The sequence below is a fragment of the Ammospiza nelsoni genome, chromosome 7 (assembly GCF_027579445.1).
Source record: "Ammospiza nelsoni isolate bAmmNel1 chromosome 7, bAmmNel1.pri, whole genome shotgun sequence".
Taxonomy (NCBI): Eukaryota; Metazoa; Chordata; class Aves; order Passeriformes; family Passerellidae; genus Ammospiza; species Ammospiza nelsoni.
The window spans coordinates 3,144,058-3,169,323 of NC_080639.1; the positions used below are offsets into that span (position 1 = coordinate 3,144,058).

Sequence of the window (25,266 nt, forward strand, 5' to 3'; positions counted from 1 at the left end):
TCCTGGTGTAGCGTGGCCTCATCTCCCTGGGTCTCTTCCTTCATGCCCAGCTTTGCCTCTGCTCATGGGGCCTGGGAAAGGTCAAGCTCCTCTCTGCAGGCTGGGAGCAGAGCAATGCTGAAACGTGCTGGACCACTCTGAGGTGGCTTTGAGGAGCACCTTGGATGGGCAAGGAGTTGACTGGCCATGACCCAGATCCAAAAAGCAGCAGGATGGACTCTGCTCACCAGCCTCTGTTGTTCTGGCACTGGTGAGATGGTTTTGGGGGCATACCAGGGGCTCCCAGTGCTGCCAGAGATGGGCCTTGGGGTGGGGCACTGCTGCTTGGGGCTGTGACAGTCCCCCCATGTGCTCTGATCTCTCTGTACCTCGTGGCTGTACAGATAAAGTCTGTTCTAGTGGCAGCATCTCATTTTCTGCTCTGTGATTTCTTTGTGCTGCTGGTGGCAGCTGGAAGGTGCTGAGGAGAAAAGAGCTGTCCATAGCCTGTGTTTGGTGATGGATTAAAGGGTGATTTGCTTCGTGCTGATGTCTGTTTTGATCCGAAACTGTGAGAAACCACTGCTCACTTTGAAAATTTAAAAAGGTTTATTAAGCCTTGACAGAAATACAACAAAGGACTACATAAGGGAAAATTTGCAGTGCTGGGAACTGCCCCTCGTGTATAACATTGTGGCTGGTTTGTCTTCAAGATGGATGCTCAGCCTTTTGTACACCTGGGGGTTGCATCAGCCAGCCCTGGCCCTCCCAAAGTCTGTCAGTCAGCTCTTCCTTGCCATTTATCAGTGCAGACTGCTTTATAACTGGATTGGGGGTCAGGTGTTGCCATGCTGCACCCCCTAAGCACCAAGCTTTTCCATTCCCAGCTGCCCCATGCAAGGGACACATGTGTAGCCTTCATTGTACCTGTCCCAGACAGCCCAGGCTGTCTGATGGCAACAATACAGGGGGGAAAGGGAACTGTGGGGAGAACAGAGGGCATCTAAACCACAATAACATAATTACACATCACTACAGCCTTTCTGAATATTCACACAATAGTTATCCCTTAACTGCGAGAGCCAATCATCTCATGATCCATCTATAGCAAAACCATGTCTCTCCATTTCTTCCTTGACTGAGCAAGTGCTGGGAAAAGCCCAAGCACACACCTGGTGCTGGGTGTGTGACACTCTCGTCACTGTCCCCAGCTACTGTGGGCATGCACGGCAGCAGAGGTGTGACAGTGTCCCCCCTTTGCACCCTCAAACTGCCCTGTGGGGTTGTGGGACTCACAGGCAGGGTTACACTCGGCATTGACACACGTGGTTTTAAATATCCGACTACTAAAAATTATTACAGAGATGCCTCTGCCCAAAATAAGGTGTAAACGACACCTTATATGAATGCCAATAGCATGGATTTTTATTTAACAGCAAGCGTGAGGGCGCGGGGGGGGGGGGGGGAAGAGAGAGGGAAAAGATAGGAGGGTGGAAAGTGACTGCAGACTACATCCATCGAGTGAAGGGAAAGAGTCCAACACACATCACATCCATGGGATTTATGTCCTGCTGAGGCTAGGTGGGAACATCTCCCTGGGGCGGGGAGCTTCACACTGGATAATACTGTGCATCACGGGACACCTGGGGACTCTTTACACCTTCTGAGATGTCGCAGCTGTCTACAAGTGAGAGTAGTTAAATTAATTATGGCCCATCAGTCGGGATGGGCACCTTCAGCTTGTGTGTGAATGTCCCCGGACTTAGGAACAGGAGTTCTCACAGCTGAGCCATGACGTGAGGGAGAACATTGGCATGATAAAGCCTTACTGCACATCGCAGGATTTGCCTCTTATCAGCCTCTTCGCTTACCCGCAAGCCTCAGGTGTGCGCCCTTCTGCACCTGGCAGAGCACCAGGGGGATTGTTCGAGCCATCAGCACCCACGGCCCGGTCCGCACCTCCCCTCAGCGCCCCAAATCCCCACCTACAGCCTGCAATAATCCCCTTCACCATCCCCACGCACAGCCCTCCACGCCCCAAATCCTCCTTCATCCCCCTTCACCATCCCCACCCACAGCCCCTTCACGCCCCAAATCCTCCTTCATCCCCCTTCACCATCCCCACCCACAGCCCCTTCACGCCCCAAATCCTCCTTCATCCCCCTTCACCATCCCCTCCACCTCCTCGTTAACCCTCGCTATCCCTCCCGCCCATCACCCTTTCCCTCCGCCAGCTCCCACTCCCTCTTCAGCCCCCAAATCCCTTCTCAGCTCCATCATACACCAACCCCCCGCAGCCCCAAATCCCCGTCCATCCCCCGTCTCCCCCCTCGCCGGGGGCGGGCCGTTCCCGTTCCCATTCCCGCTCCCATTCCCGCTGCCCCTGTCGCTGCCTCTCTCCCTGAGGGAGTGGCGGGCGCTCGGGCGCTGCCGGCCCGGCCATGTACGCGGGCCGCAGGCGGAGGAAGCCGGTGCCGCGGGCGTGAGTGAGGGCGAGGGGACCGGGGCAGGGCTGAGGGGTGTCCCCGCTAACGCGGCTCTGCCCGGCAGGACGCGACCGGGCCCGGCCGAAGGCGGCGGCTCCAACCCGTCCAAGCGGCACCGGGAGCGGCTAAACCGGGAGCTGGAGCGGCTGGCGGGGCTGCTGCCCTTCCCGCCCGACGTAGTGGCCGGACTGGACAAGCTCTCGGTGCTCCGCCTCAGCGCCGGCTTTCTGCGTGCCAGGAGCTTCTTGGGCGGTAAGGGATGAGTGCCTTCCCCGCTTCCCCTGCCGCAATTCTCGCCCGGAGCTCTGTGCTGTCCCTCCTCCCTCACGGCTGCCTCCTCCTACAGCCCTGTCACCCCTCCCGGGATGTTGTTGCAACCAAAAACTTGTTTTCTTTACCTCCCAGAATCGTGCCTTTTTTTTTTTTTTTCCCGTAGTATTTTGGGGTTTCCTCTGCACTTTCAGGAGCTTCGTGTCGATCCCGCCTCGAATTTTGTGGGATTTTTTTTTTTCCCCCCTCCTCGAATTTTGACGGGTTTCCCCCACTTGAATTGTGTGGGTTTTCCGCCCTCGAATGTTTGTGTCTCTAACCGCGTCAATGATTTTTGTTTTGGGTTTTTTTTTTTTTTTTTTTGTTTCCCATTGAAATTGATCCCCTCCTTCCGCCTTGAATTTTGTGGGACTTCTCTCTTCTCCTGCAATTTTGGGTTGGGTTTTTTCCCCTCGAATTTTGGGTTTGGTTTCTCCCCTCCCCGTCCCCCTTGGATTTTGGGGGCTCCCTCCCACCCTTATTTATTTTTTCCACTTCAAATTCTGGTGGGTTTTACCCCCTCGAATTTTGTGTCGTTCCTGCTTTACACCTCTGGAATTTTGCCGTGCCCCCCATGAATTTTGTTTTCCTCTCCCCCGCGAGTATTTTGTTCTTTACCTGCCCTAGAATTTAATCTTTTTACCCCTCAGAAGTTTGGTTTCTTTTCCCTGGAATTGCTTTCCCCCCTTTTCTAGCCAACATTTCATTGCTGTGCCGTCTTCAGCTGCCGGGCTGGAGCTGTGTTCCACCCTGCCGTGGGATCAGAGGGGTCTGGAGGGGTGAAATTGATTATTTGTGGGTTCTCCTGAGGTAAAATTCTGTTTTTAGCGGGAGGGTTGAGGCAGAGCCAGCTCATCATTTACTGTTCTGAGAGCGTCTCATTTGTTCTGGGTCCTTTTTCCCCGCCTTGTCGTTCCACCTGGTTTAATTCCATGACACCGATTTCCAGTTTGTCCATCCAGTTTGGATGGCTTTGAGGCAGGTGTGGCAAAGAAGGAGGAGAGCTTCAGCCTTTCAGATGCAAGCAGAGATTGCAGACCAAGCTGAGTCCTTTGTGATGCTTAATACCAATTAAAAAAGAATCCTTAAATGGAACTCTGGGCAAGCTTATCAACAAAATAATTGATTTTAACCGACTTTATTTATCTATCCACCCTGCTTGAGTGCTCCCTAAGATAAGATTTCAGGAAAGCAAGGACAAAACCTGGGATGTGCTGCCATGGATTGTGAGGAGAAACAGCTGGAGCAGGTCTCAGGTGTTGCCCATGATTGCTGACAGCAATTCACCCAGCAGGTGTATGCCAGCCCATCCCCAGCCGGAATAAATAAATAATCATTGATTTATTAATTATTAATCGGTTTAATAATTAACAGCACATAATGTTACTTCGCCATCTCGATTTATGCGTAGCTGATATGTGTGGAAGTTTGTATGGGCTTGAAGGTCTTTGAGCTTTATAAGGATGTGTTTTTCCCGAGGACATGAGGATTTTTATTCTTTCTGTGGCCCCAAGGGAGCTGTGCCTGTGTGGGGGCATCACTCAAGGCCTGCAGTTCAGCAACAGGAATCGGAGGATTTAAGGCTGCTCAGTGTTGTTTTATCTCTGGAGTGGTTTAGGATCATCAAGCACTGCCTGTGCTGAGCGGGGTCATTTACCCAAACAGACCCAAAACATCCCCCAGCAGGCTGATGTGCTGTGTGTTGGTGGCTCTGCTGCCAGCCTGGTGCCAGCTTTCTGCAGGGCTTTGGGAGAGCAGCGGGCAGGAGCATCCTCTGTGTGATTGTGGGCTGATTCCACTCCGTTTTTCCCACTCGCATCTCTCCAGTTGAACAAAGCAGGAAGCAGCTCAGTGCCAGCTGTGTCCGGTGGTTCGGGGGGAGGTGGGATCTCAGCCAAGGTCTGCTCCCGATCCACGCCAGGTGGAAGAGGCTCCCTTTGTGATGGGGCAGCAGTGCTGTCCTCTGTGAGATTCTCAGGCGCCTCTCCCTTCCCTCATTGCCTGACTTTGCAATCCCAGGTTCACACAAGTGCTTCCTTGCCATGGAAGAGGTGAGCATAGGAGGGATGGAGACGCTGGGAGAGGTGTCCTGCTAGGGAGCAAGATACCCAGCCCATCTGACATCCATCCTGCTGGAGAAGCAGCACTGACCAGAACCCAGCACCTGGACTAGAAGGGCCAAAAGGAGCTGAGGTTGCTTCCAAGCTGAGGGTCCTATCCAAACATCAGTGCCAGCTGATTTAAAGGCTTGTCTGTCCTCCTTTCCCATCCAGGTTTCTTCCCTTACAGCAGTCCTCCCAAATGCCTTGTTTCTTCTCCGCCTTGGTGTCACAGACATATTTTATGGAAAATCCTTTCCTTAGGATTTTTCCTCCTGAGAAGCTGAGAAGCCTCAGGAACAAAATGTAAACATTGATTGTCTGCTGCTGTGGAATGCAACAGGTGGATCTGTGATGGGTCTCATGTTGGATGTTTGTAATTAATGACCAGTCAGCCCAGCTGGCTCAGACAGAGAGTTCGAGCCACAAACCTTTGTTATCATTCTTTCTTTTTCTATTGTTATCTGGCCTTCTGATGAAACCTTTTATTCTATTCTTCTAGTATAGTTTTAATGTAATATATATCATAAAATAATAGATCAAACCTTCTGAAACATGGAGTCAGATCCTCATCTCTTCCCTCATCCAAGAACCCCTGTGAACACCATCACACCTTGGCTCACAAGTATTTTTAATTCTCTTTCACTGCCTTCACCTTCCTCCCTTCTCTGCTGGAGGCTCTTTCACTCCTGGGGTTTGGTGGAGGTGGGGCTGTGCTGCAGGGCCCCTCCCTGTCCCCTCCCAGCCCGTGCGCTGCTGTCACTGCTCCAGGGGGTGCACAGCTTGTCACACCAGCTGTGTGCCAGCAGCTTATCCCGGTGGTGGTGCCTGGCCGGGCTGCTCCCCTCTAATCCCTCCCTGTTCCACCTCCTGGAGCAAGGGCCAAACAAACGCTGCTGGGAGAGGAGGAGGGGTCCCTGTCTTTTCCACCTCCTTCACCCTCTGGAAATGGAGAGAGAAGGAAGGGTGCTCCAGGGGAAGGTTTGCTGTCTTGCTCTGCGAGAACATTTCTTACCAAAAAAAAAAGATGCTTCAAAGGCGCCTTGTGGTGTGTCTGTCAGGTGCCATCTCTGTGTCTTGGGCCACTTGAACTCCTGGTGAGAGGCCAGCTGGTAGATGTCACAGTGGTCAAGGGCTCACTTTAGAGAAGCATCTCTAGCAGTTTGTTCCTGCAGAGTGCTGGGAAGCTCGTCCGAGCTGTGCTTCCCATCCTATAGCAAGACTGGCCCTTCTGGTGTGTGAGTGTAGCCCCTGCTGGGCACTCACCTGTCCCTGGGTGTCCCCAGGGCGCCCTATGCCTGTCACAGCCCTGTGCCTGATGCTCAGTGATTCATCTGTGGGATTCCTCTTGATGCTCTGAATCAAGTCAAGGGTTTATGAGCTGTAGGAAGAGGTCAGTCTGTGGTGCCAGGAGCAGTTTGAACCCCATAGCAATGGGCTAGGCCTGCCTTGAAGTGGGAATCCTCAGGGGATGCAGATGCACCTCTGCCTGTGTGCAGCATCCTGCCTGGCTCTCTGTGCATCACTGGGAGGAGAGGGGGAAACACCTCACAAACTTTTGGTTGCACAGTCTGTGATTGTGGGTCAGAGTTGTTCTGGGCTCTGTGTTGGTTTGAGCTCTGCATGGGTCTCTTCCATACAGAAGCTTAAGGTCGTGTATCCAGAACTTAAGCAGTTTTTCTCTCCCATGTCTTTAAAAGATAACACTCTTGGGGTTGTTGGGGGCTTGGGATTTTCCCAGAGTCCTCTTATAATCGTTGGTGGCTGCTGCAGGATCAATGTGCAGCCTCCGGGCTCAGCCTCACCCTTTGAACTGCGATATGAACCCAGATTGTTATTGCTGGAGCTGTGGTGGCCCCAAAAGTGCCTGAGCTGCAGTCAGGTCAGGCTGGAAAAGTGCTTTTAATTATATAATTATTACAGGCTATATGAGCGTGCCCCTGAAACCTCTGCGTAGGGATGAGGGCTCGAGATGGGGTGTGTGGGACTAAGGCTGCTCATCCCTTCACTTGTGAGCCTTCCCTCCTCCTGAGCTGTCAAACACAGCAGAGAGCTGTAGCAGCGAAGCCTGAGGGCTGGTTTAAGAAAAACAAAGCCTGGTCCTGTGATCACTGTGCTCTCTTAATTGCCTGGGTAATGAGCTGACCTTGGAGGCGCAATTCAAGGCAGAGAATTCTTGTGACTTCCTTAGGCAGGCAGTTTTCCCGCTGTGTGCTTTCCTTGCCAGGTGTTTCCCCCTGACTCTCAGGGAAGCTGTTGGGGCTCACAGCAGGCTCCTGGGGGCTGGCAGGGGAGCAGGACTGGGAAGAAACCCCAGGCTGAGGCTTTGGGCTGGGATGATCCTTCCTGGTCTGGTGGAAGAGGTCCCTCTCCACAGGAGGGGAGTGGAACCAGGTGGTGTTTAAAGTCCTTCCAACCCAAACCCTTCTGTGATGGACACTAAAGCTCCTGAGGGAGGAGCACTGGGAGAGGGAGGGTTCAGACAGTTGGTGATGCTGCAGGAAGAAGGAAAATCTGTCAGGTCCTTGTCATCTTTGTCCTTGTTTCAACTCCTGCACGTGCTTTTCTCCCTTTGAGACCCAAGTGACACAACCAAAAGCTCCATGTAGCCAAGGCCTCCTTGGTTCTAGAAGCACAGTGAGATCTTTTAAGAGGCCATCCATTATTAACCACGAGTGTGGTTCTTGGAAAGCAGGGCATCCACACCATTCAGGCAGGGATAAATAATGCATCTGTTTAATGAAATTTTTGCCAACAGGGAACTGTGGCAGGTCCGAAGTTAAGAAAAACCCCGGTATCCATTATGAATTAACAAATGGAAAGTCAGGAACTGTTTGCGAGTGGCTGGAAAATGGGATTTGAACAGCACTGATGAGAATCCAGCTGATGGTTCAGCAAGGCAGGAAAAATATGGCTCTGATGTCAGCAAACCTGTGCCCACTTCCCTCACCATTTACATGATGTTTTCTGAATTTCCAATATTTTCTCTCTTACTAACAATAAAAAGTAGGAAAAAGCAATGTTGAGGGGGTTATTTGATGTGAGCAACAGAGCTGCAGGTCCCTCTGCCCATGAGCAAGGAGAAGCTGGAGAAGTGGATGGAAAAGGGAGATCTGGAGATGCACTTGTGGGAGTAGAGACTTTACTGTGAGGTAAGACCAGTTCTTCAGGGGATTGGCACAAATCACAGAAGGAGAGAGGTGGATAAAAGGCAGTTTTGTTAAGAAATCAGTCAATCCTTCCCCCAGAGTGGTTTGTGCACTCTGGGGTGTTTGGCAGAAGGTTTGTAGGGAGCATCATTACCAAAATCCTTCTCTGTTCCGCTCTGTCCTCACTGCCTGCTCAGTCCTTCTCCTTCATCAACACCTGGAGCAGGTTTGGGATCGAGTTGTTTTCATTTTTCTCCTTTGCAGTCATTGGCTGATGGAAGCCCTGCTCCCACCAGGAGCTTTTGCTGTGTGGAGGGAAGGGGCCTGGGAGATATCCTCTCAAAAATGTTAATTCCTGCTTGGTGCTGCAGGGATTTCCCAGGTCTGCAAAGCCCTGGCAGGTTCAGGAGTTCACTGGCAAACTCTGTAGGCAGTGAGGTGTCCCTGCAGCGCCACATGAAACAGATTCCCAGGCTCAAGCATCTAGAGATGGAGCTCTTTGTGGCCAAATAGCCTGCAGGGCCTGGCAGGAGCTGTTTCTTGGAAGAAATAGCATGAAATTTGTGCAAGCCTTGCTGCTTTCAGGTGACCAGCTTCTCACCTTTCTCACCTCCAGCAACAAAGGTGTTGTATTTGAGGGGTGCTCAGATGAAGGCAGAAATGATGAATCTGACTGTGTTCTCAGAAAGCTAATTAATTATTTTATGGTGCTATATTATATTAAAGAATACTATACCAAAAGAATACAGAAAGGATACTTGCAAAATGCTAAAAGGATAATAATGAAAACTTGTGACTCTTTTCAGAGTCCCCACACAGCTTGGCACTAATTAGCTCATGGATGAAAACAATTCACGTCAGAATCTAATGAAACAATCTCTAAACACGTTCCACACGAACAAAACAGAAGAGAATCAAATAAAATAATTTTTTTTTTTGCTCTGAGCCTTCTCAGCTTCCTAGGAGAAAAATCCTGGGCAAAGGGATTTTTCCAAAGAATGTGAATACCACACAGACGTGACACTGGTGGCCAGAGGGAGGGAAAGCCACTTCTCTCGTTTTTATTCTCTTTTTTCCCTGCAAGTGCCTGTCCCCAGTTGTGCAGGAGGGGCAAAGGCTGCACCTGGTCTTGCTGCCGTGGGTGAAGGAGAGCCCTGTGCCTGGGATGGATCCCCTTTTCCTGGTCCCAGCTCTAGGCAGGATGCGCGCAGCAGAGAGGATGTGGCGGTTCCCCGGCTCCTTCTGCTCCGTCAGCCTGATGTGCTGTGACAGTTCTGCTGAATTGCTGACCCCAGGGGCTGCACGGGGCTATTTATGGACACACAAAGCTGGGGGACACCGGGCAGGGTGCCAGCCTGCTGTGGCCACAGCCAGGAGCCTGTCCTCTTTGGGGAGCCTCCACTGGAATTCTGATTTAACCCTCACACCCTGGTGGTTGAATTGTGTTTGGTGGCTGTCTTGGTTTGGAAAGACAGGAGTCTGCTAAGGAAGGCAGGAGCCTCCCCTGAAATGGAGAATGTAAACCCTCCCCACCCCTCCCAATTGCTATAAATTTTAATTTAAGGGGCTCCCAAGTAAAAATATGGGAGCAGAAATAACAGTTCTTTAATAGGGAAGAAGAAAAGTAAAAGGATGAAACAAACAATGCAGTACACTAGAACAACAGTGACAGAGTCAGAACCCAGCCTGACACCCTGTGGGTCAGGCTGTTGGTGGCAGTCCCATTGGAAATGTGGCTCAGCCCTCCTGCAGTGTCAGGGGTGGTTCTGTTGGAGCAGGGGGATCTGTAGAGAAGGATGTATTCTTCCTCTGAAGATCCAGTGGAAGGAGAGGCAGCTGCTGTTCCTCTGGGGAATCCCGTGGAGAAAGCCGTGCTGGTGTCCCAAACACCTCTGGATTATATTTGGGTAGCAATGCTTGGCTCCTCCCTCTGGGCTCACATCTCCCAATGGGATGTTCTAGTTCTTATCAGCCATGCAGTGACATTCAATAGTCTGTTATCAGCAATGTCCCCTCCCCAGGGAGGTGTGAATGTGGTCACTCAGAGAGAGAGATAAAGCAAACTGCCCACTTGACAAAGGTGATCTGCCATACAGATGGGAATGGAAAACATCTTGCATTGCAATCTTCAGCAGTGGCAGACATCCCCACAGAGGACACAGGACTGTCCTCTGCTGTCAGTGTGTCTCCTCTGGCCCCACAGCCCAGATGCTGATAGCATAGCCTGGTTTTAGGCAGTGGTTGAGATGAAGATTTCTGTTTGCAGGGGTGATATTGAGCAATTAAACCAGAGCCCTGAGCAGAGGGCAGCACCTTTAGCTGCTCTCCTCTCAGCCACGTTTATTTTTATCTCTCACCTCCAGCGCAGCAGGCTGGGAGCTCACAGAGGAGACCTTTAATAATTCATAGCTCCCACATTTCACTCCCAGCAATCAGAAAAGCAAGCTGCTGGAAGGCTGCTGGCACAAACCTGCTCCTTCCACGCCACAGGGCCCTGCCTGGGTGTTGTGGCCTCTCTCATCCCAATGGCCTGTTCCTCCCTGAGGTTTTATGTGTGCTCCAGTCTGGACAGGGGATCCCAGTGGTCCCTCGGGGTGTGAAAGGGTGAGGCCACAGCAGCCTGTGTGTGTGTCCACCCCAGCTGGCTCGGGCCCGACCCACAGTTGTGCAAGCACTGCTGTAACCTCAGTCCTGGTGTCAGCCCATCCCTGGCCAGCTCCTGAAATAGCCTGGGCAGGCTGAGCTCGGGGAGTTCTCCAGAGCTCCCAGAAGCAGTGGGATTGCTGCTGTGTCAGGTGTTTTCCTGTAAGTGTCAGAACTGGGCTGTGCTTTGCCTTTGGTTACAGAGCAAAGTTGATCTTTGGGATGGTCCTGTGCCTTAGTGGAAGAACTTTGTCCCCAGAGCCTGACTCTGGAACATCTGCCTTTTGCAGCATCTGAGATCCTTCAGGATCAGCTCTGTGCAGATGGAGGAGCTGAGTTTCAGCAGCTGCTTCAGCACAGCCCAGGGAGAGCAGAGCCTGTTACAGAGCCTGGCTTTGTTTATGTGCTGGTGGCTGTTGCCTGCTGACTTGCTGTCCTATTGCTTCCAGAGTCCACTTGCTGCTCCCAGGGCAGCCCTCCTCCTGTCCAGGAGCTGGCAAAGGCAGATCCAAGAGAGCTCTTGCTCCCTCTGTGAGCTGGCAGGCCACAGTGGTGCTGCAGCTGGCGTTTCACATCTTTCCTCCCAGATCCCAGTGGGAGCAGCAGGTTTACCAGCAGCCAAATGCTGTCCTCTGTCCTCGTGGTGCTGGCAGGAGGCTTCCCAGCTTTCCTGTGAGTTCCTCTGGATGGGCCTGTCATGCACAGGCTTGTTGTCATCTTACCCTTACACTGAAATATCCCCAGGAACTGTTCTCTTGGGGAGTACAGAACAAAATTTAGGGGCACATCCTTCAGCTCAGCTGAGTGACAGATTCCCTCATGCGCGTGGATTGTGTATGGACCACTATTGGATCTCTGTGTCTGCATCTCTGTGTTTTCTGTGGTTTTTTTTTTTTTTTTTTTTTTTTTTTTTTTTTTTTTTTTTTTTTTTTTTTTTTTTTTTTCCCCACTGTGAGCTGTGGCTTGCCTTAATTTGGTTGAGTAAACCCACTGGGTTCCTGAACTGTAACGAGACACTGGCTGAGCTGTGTCCTTCAAAATGGCACATTCCTGATGCTGGGATTTGCTGCAGTGCCTCCTGTGCAGGGCACAGTTCTGCTGCTGCTGCCAGCATGTGCCCAGGTGGTCAGGAAGGCCATGCTGTGGCCACAAGGGCAGGGCAGTGACTGTCCCCTGGGCTGAGCATTGCTGAGGCCACATCTTGGATCCTGTGTTCAATTTTGGCCCCTCACAGTATGAAAGACATTGAGGGGCTGGAGCATGTCCAGTGAAGGGAACAGAGCTGGGGAATGGACTGGAGCACAAATCTGATGAGGAACAGCTGAGGGAGCTGGGAAAGGGGGTCAGCCTGGAGAAAAGGAAGCTCAGAAGGGACCTTCTTGTTCTCCACAACTCCCTGACAGGTGAGGGCTGGGCTCTGCTTCTAGGGACCAAGGAACAGGACAAGAGGAATGTGACGGTGTTCACAGGGGTCTCAGGTTGAGGGAAGAGATGAGGATCTGACTCCATGTTTCAGAAGGATTGATTTATTATTTTATGATATATATTACACTAAAACTATACTAAAAGAATAGAAGAAAAGGTTTCATCAGAAGGCTAGGCTAAGAATAGAAAGGAAAGAATGATAACAAAGGTTTGTGTCTCGGCTCTCTCTCCGAGCCAGCTGTGCTGTGATTGGCCGTTAATTAGAAACAAGCGCATGAGACCAATCACAGATGCACCTGTTGCATTCCACAGCAGCAGATAATCAATGTTTACATTTTGTTCCTGAGGCCTCACAGCTTCTCAGGAGGAAAAAGTCCTAAGGAAAGGATTTTTCGTGAAAGGTGTCTGCGACAGAGGAAATGGCCTCAAGCTGTGCCAGGGCAGATTTACTTTGGGTATTGGGAAAAACTTCCTCACAAAAAAAGTCAGGCATTAAACCAGGCTGCCCAGGACAGTGGTGGATGCACTGTCCTGGGAAGTGTTCAGAAGACCTGTGGATGTTGCACTTGGGGATGTTGTTTGGTGGTGGTCTGGGCAGTGCTGGGGAATGGTTGGGCTCCATGATCTTTCCCCAACTTTAATGATTCCATAATTCTATGATTCTGATGCCCACCTGGCTTTAACTGCTTTTTACTTACAGGATGTTAAAAGAGGGACAAAAGGAGTGGGGGGGAAAAAAACCCCAGACTGAAACAGTTGAGGGGTGGGGAAACATCCTGTTAAAATCAATCTTGTGAGAGGTGAAGCAAAGGGCTGTGACTGCACAGTGCCTTCCCCTGCACTGTCCAGCCTGCAGCATTCCAGCTGTTGTGGCAGTGTGTTCCTGCAGCACTGATGTCTCTTCCTTCCCTTTTCTTGGTGCAGTTGCTCTGAAGAATCCTGGTGCCAAGGAAGCCCAGAGGGACGGAGCCTGTGCCGCTGGACCAGCTCTGGGCTCAGCAGCAGTTCCAGAGGGTGAGCTGCTCCTACAGGTTAGTGCTCCTCACAAATGCCTTCACGGGATCTTCCTATTGTCCCTCTTCCAGCTTCTTTGAGTTGTACCCCAGAACCAGGCTGTTCTTTCACTCATGGCAGGTGATTTGTGATTTCATGTGGTGTAGCTCACTGTGCTTCTCACTGGGCAGAAGTTTAAGACCTCCAAAGGTCCCTAGGGCAGAAACTGTTGCTTCTTCCCTGCTTTTCCCATTATTCCTGGAAAAAGTTGCCATTTTAAAATAGTCCATATGTAAGGAACATCTTGCTGGATTTCTGAGCATGGTGATTTGTATTTTGTGCTTCTCTGCCCTCATGTCTAAGTGTGCCAAAGGTACAGTGTGAAAACCAAGCTGAGCATGGTGCTTGAGTGCAGTTTTCAGTGTGGGCACACTGATCCTGACTCTCTGTGTCTGGTGGGAGAAGTGCTAAAGCCTGCCTGGTTAATAACCAGAAACTTGAGGGTTTTCCCCTCAGGATATAACCAAACTGCTCAGCAGGGCTTGCTGGGGGTTGATGTCCTGCTCATCAGCTCCTCACACAGTTGGGTACTGTCCTTTTGGAGGTACCAAACAGCATCTGAAAAGCTGGTGGAGCTCTCTCAGGGTTCTACCTATGGGACCCTGGATGTGGCAGGAGCTCAGAATCTGTCTCTGTACCCCCTCAAGGAAACATTCCTCCATGCTTACAAACATACTTCCGCCTGCTCTGTCACCTCTGATGGCCAAACTTCCTTTGTTTCTGATTCTTCCCCTTTCTTCCTCTGAAGCTGCTCAAAGGGTTAAAGTGCATTTGGCAGCACTGATTAACCTCTGCAGCAGATTCCCACACACTGAGACCAACCCCAGTAAATAGAGAGAGCGTTTGTGCCTGGAAAAAAAGGGAAGGAGAGGGGGGAGAAACTCTGACCTGGACAATGAAACAGGAGTTGGCAGCAACAATAGCTGGACTTGGCTGGGACTCCATGCCAGGCCCTAATTAATGCTGATGTCTGCCCATTATGAAGTGGGGGAAGCAGGCCAGGGCTGGCTGCTGTGGCTTCCCTGCCAGGTCAGTGCTACAGGATGGTTTTGGCTCTTAAAAGCCACAGCAAAAGAGCTGCCCTCCCAAACTGGTAGGGAAGCTCCTCTGCCCCTTCTAGTCTTCTGCACGTGTAAAGGACACTGTCATCCAGCATCCTGGTCCCTTCTCACGTGTCCTGTCCTGCTGTGGGGTTTTTAGCTCAGGGAAAACACCTAAATTACTTCCTCAATTTATGAAACCGGTAGCAATGAGCCCCTCTTGGGTAAGACAGAGGCTCTGATCAGCTCAGCCTATTCCTGCCAGGAAGCCCAGTGCTCCCTTGAATATTGACTTTGCAATCCTGGAGCCTGAGGAGTGGATGGAAGGGCCAGTGAACTGTGAAATGTCTAAGTGTGCAACATTAAAAATGCAATGGAAACTTCAGATTGATGGCTGCATTTGCTCTTCTCTGTGCGGAGGGCTTGGGGCTTCAAATCCACACAGGCACAACAGCTTTGGGTGTTTATTTTGTGAAAACAGAGCACAGCATTCAGCCTAAGGCGGGTGGGGTCTGCATGAACCAGGTAGTGTTACAGAGAAAATGATCTTGGAGGTGGTGGTGATCTTAGAGGGATTCTCCAACCTAAATGATTCTGCGATGTATTGGCAGAAAGGAAAAGGTGCTCTGGGGTCACCCAGGGATTTTGTAGTTTCCCCCCAAGTTCAGGCACCAGACTCAGCCTGAATTCCCTGCTGCTTTGGAAGAAACTGGTTTTTCAGAAATCAAGATTGTTTTTGCTGCAATTTCAAATCCAAACCTTTATGCTTTAGCTTTTGGCTTTTCCATTTCCATTGGTTAAGGCCCTTTCAGCACTGAGGAGGGAATGGGCAACAGAGACAACACCTTCCTTGGCCTTGCTCCTTGCCCAGGGACAGTCCAGGCTTTCCATGGTCCTTCTCCAGGCCACTCCTCTGGAACCTGGGATGGCCACACACACTGCCAAGGCCCTCAAGGCTGTTGGAAAGGCTCATTTCCACCAGAATGGACCTGTTCCCCAAGGCCCTTAACGCTGTTGGAAAGGCTCATTTCCACCAGAATGGACCTGTTCCTGATGGTGTCTACTTCCGTACTGCAAGAAGTTCAGAGGCTTTTATCTGCTCCCTGCACAGGATGAGGATAAATGTCCAAAGCTGAGTGGGAGTCAATGCTCCCAGGATGGAAGCACAATTTTTCATCAGTCTGGATTACGATATTCCCAGGCAGCTATGTGGAAGAGCTGCATGAGCTCAGAGAGGCCATCTGTGGTGGCTCAGCTGCCTGCTAGCCAGGCTTTGGGTGTCCTGCTGTGGAAGTGAACTGGCTGGGGCCTGTACCTGCTGATCTCCTCTCTCCCACAGGCCCTCAATGGCTTTGTGCTGGTGGTGACATCAGAAGGGCTGATATTTTACTCCTCGCATACGATCCAGGACTATCTGGGATTTCACCAGGTTGGTGGGACTCTGACTCGCTGTGGAGAGCCAGTTTTTCCTTGGTGGTGGTGAATAGCCCCAAATTCCCTGCAGGGAGGAGGCTCTGCAGGGATCACAGGCTCTCAGGGAGTTGTTTGGGGCTTTTCCTTGGGAATTTGGACCCCGTGTTGTCAGACGTGGTCACTTGTAGGTGACAAGGGACTTCATCAGCCCATAGATACTTTCCAGCAGCCAGGGGGTTCATGGCCATGGGGAGATGTCTGGGCTTCCTTGCCCAGTTTGCCTGGGGCACCCACTCAAATCCTGGTAAATCCCACAGGGCTCCAGCACTTTGGGCACCCAGGTAGCCTGGAGGAGACACTAGATCATATTTGCAGGGAAACTGTGGTTTGGTGTCACGCACACACAGCTGGCTGTGCCCAGCACCTGGGGTAGATGGCACCTGTCCACCTGGGCTCAGGGAGCAAGTCCCAGGGCATTGTTCTCTTGGGAATAGTGTAGGGATGGGGTGGCCTTGCTGCTATTTTGTTCCAAAATCCATGTTTTCATCTAATTTCTTAAGCCAGCACTAGGATTTTGACTTATGGGGATGTCAGAGGGAAGCTGTATTGGCTCTTTAAGCTTCTCAGGGGAGGAAGTCAGGCCCAACATGGGCAAGGAGTCCTTAAAGCCACATGTGCTGTCTGTTCCCACCACCATCAGTTCTGGGGGAAAGTTTCCAACCTCATTTAGCCAGGGACCCATTTGAGCACCGGGGAAACTGGGTAAGGTGAAACCATCTGGGGCCATGGCAGGCTGTTCCCAGGTGGGACATGAAAACTGGCCCTGGGGACAGGCTGCAGAGCTTACAGATGGTGTGTCCCCTCCAGACAGATGTCATGCACCAGAGTGTCTTCGAGCTGATCCACACCGAGGACCAGCCGGAGTTCAGGCGCAACCTCCGCTGGGCCCTGGACGCTGGTGAGCCCTCTGCAGCAGGTAAAGGCAGGCTGCCATCCTGGATGCCACCAGGGATGCTGGGACCCCAGCTGGCTGTCACCACTTGCCCCCATGTGGCTCAGGCCACGGCTTCGTTCCAGTGTTGTGGCTTTCCCCCCCAGTTGCTGTTGCTGTGCTCTACGAACAGCTGCAGTGCCCAGTGCTGGGCACCTCCAGCCCTCAATGGGGTGAATTCTTACTTGATTCTCTCAGTCCCTCTCTTCTACAGCAGGGAAGAGTCTTAGCTCTTCTGCTGGCATCTGCAAGCCGGATCAGCTGCCCCCAGAAAACTCCTCCTTCCTGGAGAGGAGCTTTGTGTGCCGCTTTCGCTGCCTCCTGGATAATTCCTCTGGCTTCCTGGTGAGTACAGACCCTCCGCAGCAGGAGAGGGGCTGGTGCACCACAGAGGGTCACACCAGCACTGAAACCACCCCCTGGAAAGATCCTGTGCTCCTTTCTGCCATGTTGTCTTGGTTTGGAAAGACAGGAGTCTGCTAAGGAAGGCAGGAGCCTCCCCTGAAATGGAGAATGTAAGCCCTCCCCACCCCTCCAAATTGCTATAAATTTTAAATTAAGGGGCTCTCAGGCAAAAATATGGGAGCAGAAATAACAGTTCTTTAATAGGGAAGAAGAAAAATAAGAGGATGAAATAAACAATGCAATACACTAGGACAACAGTGACAGAGTCAGAACCCAGCCTGACACCCTGTGGGTCAGGCTGTTGGTGGCAGTCCCATTGGAAATGTGGCTGCAGCCCTCCTGCAGTGTCAGGGGTGGTTCTGTTGGAGCAGGGGGATCTGTAGAGAAGGATGTATTCTTCCTCTGGAGATCCAGTGGAAGGAGAGGCAGCTGCTGTTCCTCTGGGGAATCCCGTGGAGAAAGCCGTGCTGGTGTCTCACAAACCTCTGGATTATATCTGGGTAGCAATGCTTGGCTCCTCCCTCTGGGCTCACATCTCCCAATGGGATGTTCTAGTTCTTATCAGCCATGCAGTGACATTCAATAGTCTGTTATCAGCAATGTCCCCTCCCCAGGGAGGTGTGAATGTGGTCACTCAGAGAGAGAGATAAAGCAAACTGCCCACTTGACAAAGGTGATCTGCCATACAGATGGGAATGGAAAACATCTTGCATTGCAATCTTCAACACACGTGCAGCACGTGCCTGTCTCAGCAAGAGACTTTCCCCTGTTTTTCGTAGGTTTGGCCTGTACCTACAGCCTCTCCCTGTGAGTTTTGTTCCTCTCCTCTCAGAAATGCTGAATCTTGACCAAGCAAGTGCTTTTCTCCCCTGTGTTTAGTTTTTTCTGTTGAAACTGTGTCTTCAAATCAAGTAGGTGGTGGTCATCCCTCCTTCTCTCTGCACTGGAGAACTGTGGCTGCCCCATCCCTGGAAGTGTTCACGGCCAGGTTGGAGAAACCTAGGATAGTGGAAAGGTGTCCTGGCCCATGGCAGGGGGATTGGAATAAGATGATCCTTAAAGTCACTCCAAAGCCAAACCATGCTGTGATTTGATGATTCTGTTCACACCAACTCTGTACACAGACATCTTCCTTTCCATGTAGCTCTCTTCCTTCTCACTTTTCTGCATGACACTGAGCTTTTCTTCTCTTCCCAGGCTTTGAACCTTCAAGGCAGGCTGAAATTCCTTCATGGGCAGAAGGAAAGGTCTGAAGATGGCTCTGTCCAGCCCCCCCAGCTCGCTCTGTTCGCCATCTCCACACCCCTGCAGCCGCCTTCCATCCTGCAGATCCGAACCAAGAACATGATCTTCAGGACCAAGCACAAGCTGGACTTCACCCCCTTGGCGTGCGATGCCAAGTACGCTGCAGAGCTTTCAGTGCTCCATTCCTGACATCCCCCCCAGCCTTGCCCGTGAGCTCGCTGTGCTCTCTGTGTCTCACAGGGGGAAGATCGTGCTGGGCTACACCGAGGCGGAGCTGCGGATGTGTGGCACAGGCTACCAGTTTGTCCACGCTGCTGACATGCTGTACTGTGCTGAGAACCACGTCAGGAGTAAGAGTCCCCTCCCTGCTCCCTTGTGCTGATGAGTGGGCTGGGACTGGGGCAGCTCTGTTGGCTGCTCTGTCAAGCCCAGTGGCTCTTTCCCCACAGGATGCTTTGCTGCAGGGAGCTCGGTGTGGAGTGCGGCGAGGGGTGTTCAGCTGTTCACAGGGGTCTTAGGATGAGGGAAGAGATGAGGATCTGACTCCATGTTTCAGAAGGCTTGATTTATTATTTTATGATATATGTTACAATAAAACTATACTAAAAGAATAGAAGAAAGGATTTCATCAGAAGGCTGGCTAAGAATAGAATAGTGATGCTGGCAGGGGGGCTATTTACAGACCACGAATGAGACGGGGCTGCTGTGGAAAGCACCTCGAGCTGTTTTATTTTTCAGCATCAGTCTCATTACATGATTATGACAATGGCAAGATGCCAGCAGCTCACATTCTAGGCAGCAGACACAGAACTTAATGTTACAACTTACTTTGTGAGCTTCTTGACTAATCACACAAAGCAAAAGCACATTGACAGTAGTCTTCTCCAGTCACCCTAAGCACACGTACCTTTGGTTAAAACAATGCTTGCTGCTTTCAAATACAATACCTACTTATAAGCTTTAAAACACAATGCACAGAGCTCTATTATTAAGCTTTAACCTTCCTAATATCTAGTTTAGATATGTCTAGTCTGCTAGATAAACTTTCTGTAGCTTAAAGAGTTATTCTAGACAAGTGTTAATACACAGACCTTTGTTCTATTTGCCCTTGCTTTCCTACAGTTTAAGTAATTTTTCTGCTGACCTTTCTCATGGCTGCTGCTTAGCTCTAATCACAGTTCTGCTGTCTCTGCGGCCTGCAAAAACTTTCTAATTTTGTAGATTCTCACAGAATAGGAAAGAATGATGACAAAGGCTTGTGGCTCGGACTCTCTGTCTGAGCCTGCTCACTGTGATAGGCCATTAATTAGAAACATCCAACATGGGCCAATCACAGATCCTCCTGTTGCACTCCACAGCAGCAGATAACCATCGTTTACATTTTGTTCCTGAGGCCTCTCAGGTTCTCAGGAGGAAACTATTTTTCCTTAGGATTTGCCTAAGGAAAGGCAGAGGGGACTGTCACAGACATCTTTTACGAAAAATCCTAAGGAAAGGACTTTTCACAAAAGATGTCTGTGACAGTCCCCTGTGCCTGCCAGCCACGCTGCTGCCGTTTCCAGCTGGGAAGGGCAGCGTGCCGTGGTGGCAGCAGTGGTGCTTCCTCCGGCAGTGATGCAGACGGGCGAGAGCGGGCTGACGGTGTTCCGGCTGCTGACCAAGGACAAGCGCTGGAAGTGGGTGCAGGCCAACGCCCGGCTCGTCTGCAGGAACGGCAAGCCCGAGTACATCGTGGTCACACAGAGGCCCCTCGTGTACGTGCTGGGCTGGCGTGGGCACAGCCTGCCTTTCCCCATGGCTCTGGGGTGTCCTGAGCAGGGCAGCGTGTTGGGTTTGTCCTTTGTTGCTGCAGCTGTGGGATTCTGTGCTTGGCGCTGTTCAGCCGCATCCCCGTCTGCAAGGCCAGCCCTCAACAGGGGTGATGCTCAGTCATGCTGCAGATGTTTGGTTTTTTTGTGTGTGTTTGTGTGTGTGAATGCATGCTGGCTGGAGCAAAGGGGCTTTGGCTTGCCGGGATCACAGCTGCCCATTACAGAAGCACTTGTGTGACGGTGTTCACAGGGGTTTTCAGGTGAGGGAAGAGACGAGAATGTTGACTCCATGTTCAGAAGGCTTGATTTATTATTTTATGATAGATATATATTACATTAAAACTATACTAAAAAGAGTAGAAGGAAAAGTTTCATCTCAGAAGGCTAGCTAAGCTAAGAATAGAATGGAAAGGAATAGAAAACAAAGGTTTGTGGCTCGGACAGAGAGAGAGAGCCAGCTCTGCCGTGACTGGTCACTAATTCCAAACATCCACACGAGACCAGTCACGGATCCACCTGTTGCATTCCACAGCAGCAGATAACCATTGTTTACATTTTGTTTCTGAGGCCTCACAGCTTCTCAGAAGGAATAATCCTTAAGAAAAGGATTTTCACAAAAGATGTCTGCGACACGCTTGTGGGGTGGGTTTGTGTCAGCCGCAGTGTCCTCTTCCCTCCCTGCAGAGATGAAGAAGGAGGAGAGCACCTTCGGAAGCGGTCCATGCACCTTCCCTTCACCTTTGCTACAGGAGAGGCGCTTCTATACCAAAGTTCTCATCCTCTCCCAGGCTTCCCTGACCTTTTCCAGAGCAAAGGGAAGCTCAGCAAGTCCAAGAAGCCCTCCTGCAGCCACGCAGGGCGCTCCCAGAGGAACGGCATTGACCCCAGGTCTCTGCTGGGTGCTGTGATGCAGCAGGACAAGGCGGTGTACACCTCCCACTCAGCTCCCATTCCCAACCCTTCCTTCAGCAGCACTTTCCAGCTCAAGGGTGTGTCCTTGCCAGGTGCAAGAGGGGATGCCCGGAGTATGGGCACAACTCCAGCTTCTTCAAGGGGCAACGGCCTCCAAGAGAAGCTGCTGGATTTGCAGCAGGAGGACCCTCTCTTGGCCACCATGGACTTGCTCTCAATTAAGAGTGACCAGAGCTGTTCCAACGAGCTCTTCAGTGCTTTGGAGGGCCTGGGCTTGAATGCTGAGGACCTGGGGCTCCTGCTGCTGGATGAGAAAATGGTGATGGTCAGAACGGAGCCAGACCAGTCCCCATCCCTGAATAACAGCCTGGCCAGCAACCAGATTCTTTCCCATGTCCCCAGGCCTCCAGTGGATGGGCATGAGGGAGGGCAGCAGGTCTGTCCCCTGCCAGGCACGCCCCCCAGCCCGCAGGGAGGCCCTGCTCCGTGGCACATGCAGGACGAGGACTCGGGGTGCCACCTGGCACAGCGTGCAGGGCAGCCACGCACTGCCCTGCCCCTGCCCCAGCCCCACACGCTGCTGTGGGAGCAGCCCCCCAGTGCTGTGCCAGGGCTGCTCCCAGAGCTGGCTGAGCAGGAAGAGCTCTCCAGCGGCTCCCAGTGGAGGCCAGCTGGGGAGGAGACTGTGCTCCACTCCTTCCAGCCAGTGCAGGGCACCCCATGGCACAGCACCCCCGGCTCAGCCCCGGGCGCTCCCTGCCCGCAGGAGCCACCCGGGGCCCAGCAGCTGCAGGGAGGCTGCTCAGTCGTGCAGCCCCTCCAAGAGGATGTCCAGCAGTCCTTCTGCCTGCCCAGCCAGTGCCAGGACCACGTGGCACCGCCCGGCCAGCCCAGGCACCATCACTTGCTGATGAACGGGCTGTGTGGCCCCGGCTCTTCTCCACAGCCCAGCCCTTGGCAGGACTGTGTCTGCCCTCTGCTGCGGGCTCCAGCTCAGCCTGGCGTTCCTGGCCTCAGCAGAGATGGGATCTCCCAGCCCCAGGGCTGCCTGGGCCCTGGGCCTGGCCTGCCCCCACAGCAGTTTCACCCGGATGGATTGTGCGGCCTGGATGCTGCCGGCACTGGGGACTCCTGGCAAGAGATGGCTCCATACCCCAGGATTTTTCCCCCTTTCTACCAGCTCATTCCCGAGAAGCAGCTGAGCTCTGTTCTTTCCATGCCCCAGCACTCTTCCCCCAGCTCAGCTGCAGAGCACTTTGGGAGCATCAGCAGCCCTCTGGAGACACTGAATTCCTATGGGACACGGAGCCAGGAGGGCAGGTACAGGGTAAGGGCCTTGCTCCCTCTGGGGCTCAGTGTTTTCTGCGCAGGCAGTGCTGATAACCCCCTGCAAAGCTCCTCACCGCTGTTCTCTCTCTCTCCTAGCCCCACAGCGGCTCTGGTTTGCCCAGCTCTGCCATGGGACTGCCCCAGGACCATCCAGTGCTGGGGGGAAGCCTGGCACTGCCCTGCCAGCCTCAGCCCCGGGCAGAAGTGCTGCCAGATCCCCCTCACGCCTCCACGGGGGACTTCTATCTCTAGGAGAGACGGGAATGGACAAAGCAGGACTTTTCCCTGGGGAAGGAGCTGCCTTCAAGCTGCAGAAGACAAACCTTCCCCGCTGCTGGGCGCATCCTGACCGTGCCATTGATGTCGGTTGCTTTGGCTCACCTGGGGTTTTTTTCTCAACTTCCCACCATCCTGCTTGCTGTGCTGGTGTCCCTGGTGTGGGGAGGGATGGCAGCAGGGCTGGAGGACAGATTTCCCAGGGCACTAGAGCAGGCTGAGCTGTGGTTGCAGGTCACCCCATGGGTGCAACCAAAGCTTCACCAAAGCTTTGTATTTACAAGCTGTGCATGATCCAGCATGGATACCAGCCTCATGAAAACCTTTCTGTGTCTTTCCTTAGGACAGGTTTTCATGAGGCTGGTATCCATGCTGGATCATGTGTCTTTTCATGTGTCTTTTCACTTCTGGTATTAAATTTCCTGCCATCCCTGCCAGGTACCTGTGGCCGTGGCCATGCTGTACAGATTTGTTGCCTGTTTTATAAGGAAAAGGAGCCTTGTGTGGTGTTCTTGTGCTGCTCTGGTCCTTCCCCACCCCAGCTTTCCCAGTGTGCCAGGTGTTCCCAGTGTTTGGGATCCGGGTTAGAGCTCCTGTGGCAAACACCCTGGGCTTTGCTATACTGTACAAGACATGCTGAGATTGGCTGCTAAACTGATTTTCTCTGGGTGCTGGCCTCAGGTGCCCTCAGACTTCAAGTCTCAAAGTTTTCAGTTAAAAACCAAAAATTTCAATAAGATAAAGAAAATAAGTATAATGCTACTTAATTGTAAGTACTGAGAGAGTAATTTTTTCCCACAGAAAAAAAACAAAACCACAGCCCATATGTGTGTACATAATACAAGTTGACAGATTTATTTTTATGCCGCTCCAGTGGACGGAACAAACAACCTCTTACCATCCCAAAGCAGCATCCTGTGGAATGGGATGAAAAGGTTGTTTAAAGACCAGAAACATGGTGACCCTTTAAGAAACCTGACAAAGCCCATCCCGCCTCCTGCTCGCCCAGCTTTGCATTCGTGTGAATTTCTTTTGGTTTTGTTTCAATAAATGGTTTTGGAGCTCCTCTCTGATGTTTCCCTTGCTGGTTGTGTCTCTTCCCAATCTGGAGCACATCAGGGTTTGCTAAATGCAGCATTGGAGCTCAGGCCTTGCCACTGGTGACCTGAGATGGAATGGGTTGGATTGGAAGGGATTCTGAGGAGCACCTGGAGCCTTTGGGATGCACACAGTCCACCATGGATGTTTGAAAGGGATTCAGAAATCTGACAGAGAAAGGTAAGTGTATTAAAAAAAAAATAAGTACAATATTTATATATTATAGTAATGTATAATACATATGTATATAGAGTTGCATGTAGATACATTGAAATATAAAGTATGTGTATTTATAAAGTGTCTGTATGTAGTTTCTAGTACGTAATAGAAAACATCTTTTAAGACAAATGAGCTGATTCTTTTCCCCTGCACTAGAAACTAGAAAAAACACAGGTTTCTTTGCTCTGAATGCTGAATTGTCCAACATTCCCACCCCTTCGTGGCACCTGCTTTTTCTTAGCAAAACAAGGCAGTTTTGTAACGTGTCTGAATTTTTGTTGGAGATGTGCTGGGAGCGTTTGATCTTTTATGGTTCCTGTGCCCTCCTCTGCTTTGTCCTCCCTGTTCCCTCAGAGGAGCCGGCTCTGGGCAGCCCCACCTGTGCTGGGAGGGATGGAGGGATGGGACCAGAGCATCCCTGGGGCTGCAGCTTGCTGACTCCAGATGCTGAGCACAGCCTGCCCACTGCCAGGCTTCCTCCCCGGGCCAGGTCCTGGATGTGCCGGCAACCATTCCGTGACCATTCCTGCCCCGATGGGTACCTCCTCTTCCTTGCCATGCATCAAGCCATCCTTTCTGTGCAGGGAGCTGCTCTGCTCCCAAAGTAGGCCGGCACATCCATAATTTACGCCCATCCTCATGGCAGCTGCTGCCTGTCTTCCCCCGGGCCTCGTAGCATTGATTGCTGACGCACCAGGGAGCCTGGCTGAAGGAAAACTTCCTTCTGCAGCAAGGGAGATGCCTCTGTTCATCACCCCAGCGTCTGCAGCCTGCCCTGAGCCGTGGTGGTAAGAAAGGGGAGTTGGGCAGCTGTGCATCTGTGCTCTGGTTTGAACATCTGGAGGGAGCACGGCCCCATGGGGCAGATCAATCCCCGAGAGCTGGATGAGGCCAAGGAAGGTGTGAGGAAATGTGACGGTGTTCACAGGGGTCTCAGGTGGAGGGAAGAGACGAGGATCTGACTCCATGTTTCAGAAGGCTTGATTTATTATTTTATGACATATATTAAATTAAAACTATACTAAAAGAATAGAAGAAAGGATTTCATCAGAAGGCCAGCTAAGAATAGAATAGGAGAGAATGATAACAAAGGCTCTGTCTTGGACTCTGTCCGAGCCAGCTGACTGTGATTGGCCATTAATTAGAAACAACCAACATGGGCCAATCACAGACCCACCTGTTGCATTCCACAGCAGCAGATAATAAATGTTTACAATTTGTTCCCGAGGCTTCTCAGCTTCTCAGGAGTAAAAATCTTAAGGAAGAGATTTTTCATAAAAGATGTGTGCGACAAGGAAAGAATTTGGACAGAATCATAGAATATCCTGAGCTGGAAGGATCACTGAAGTCCTGGCCCCACACAGGACAGCTCCAAGAATCCCGT

At 51.6% G+C, this 25,266-nt stretch overlaps 1 protein-coding gene across 1 annotated transcript; it reads left to right on the plus strand.

Moving 5' to 3' along the window:
• The first annotated feature begins 2,392 nt into the window (after window positions 1-2,392).
• On the plus strand, window positions 2,393-22,571 carry LOC132075822 (aryl hydrocarbon receptor-like). Its single transcript, XM_059476528.1, has 11 exons — window positions 2,393-2,461; window positions 2,530-2,717; window positions 13,015-13,121; window positions 15,523-15,612; window positions 16,464-16,572; window positions 16,802-16,932; window positions 18,190-18,392; window positions 18,478-18,587; window positions 19,850-19,991; window positions 20,733-22,287; window positions 22,386-22,571. Exons 1-11 carry the CDS (start codon window positions 2,421-2,423, stop codon window positions 22,539-22,541), a joined length of 2,832 nt encoding a protein of 943 aa, XP_059332511.1. The 5' UTR covers window positions 2,393-2,420; the 3' UTR covers window positions 22,542-22,571.
• The last annotated feature ends 2,695 nt before the right edge of the window (window positions 22,572-25,266 follow it).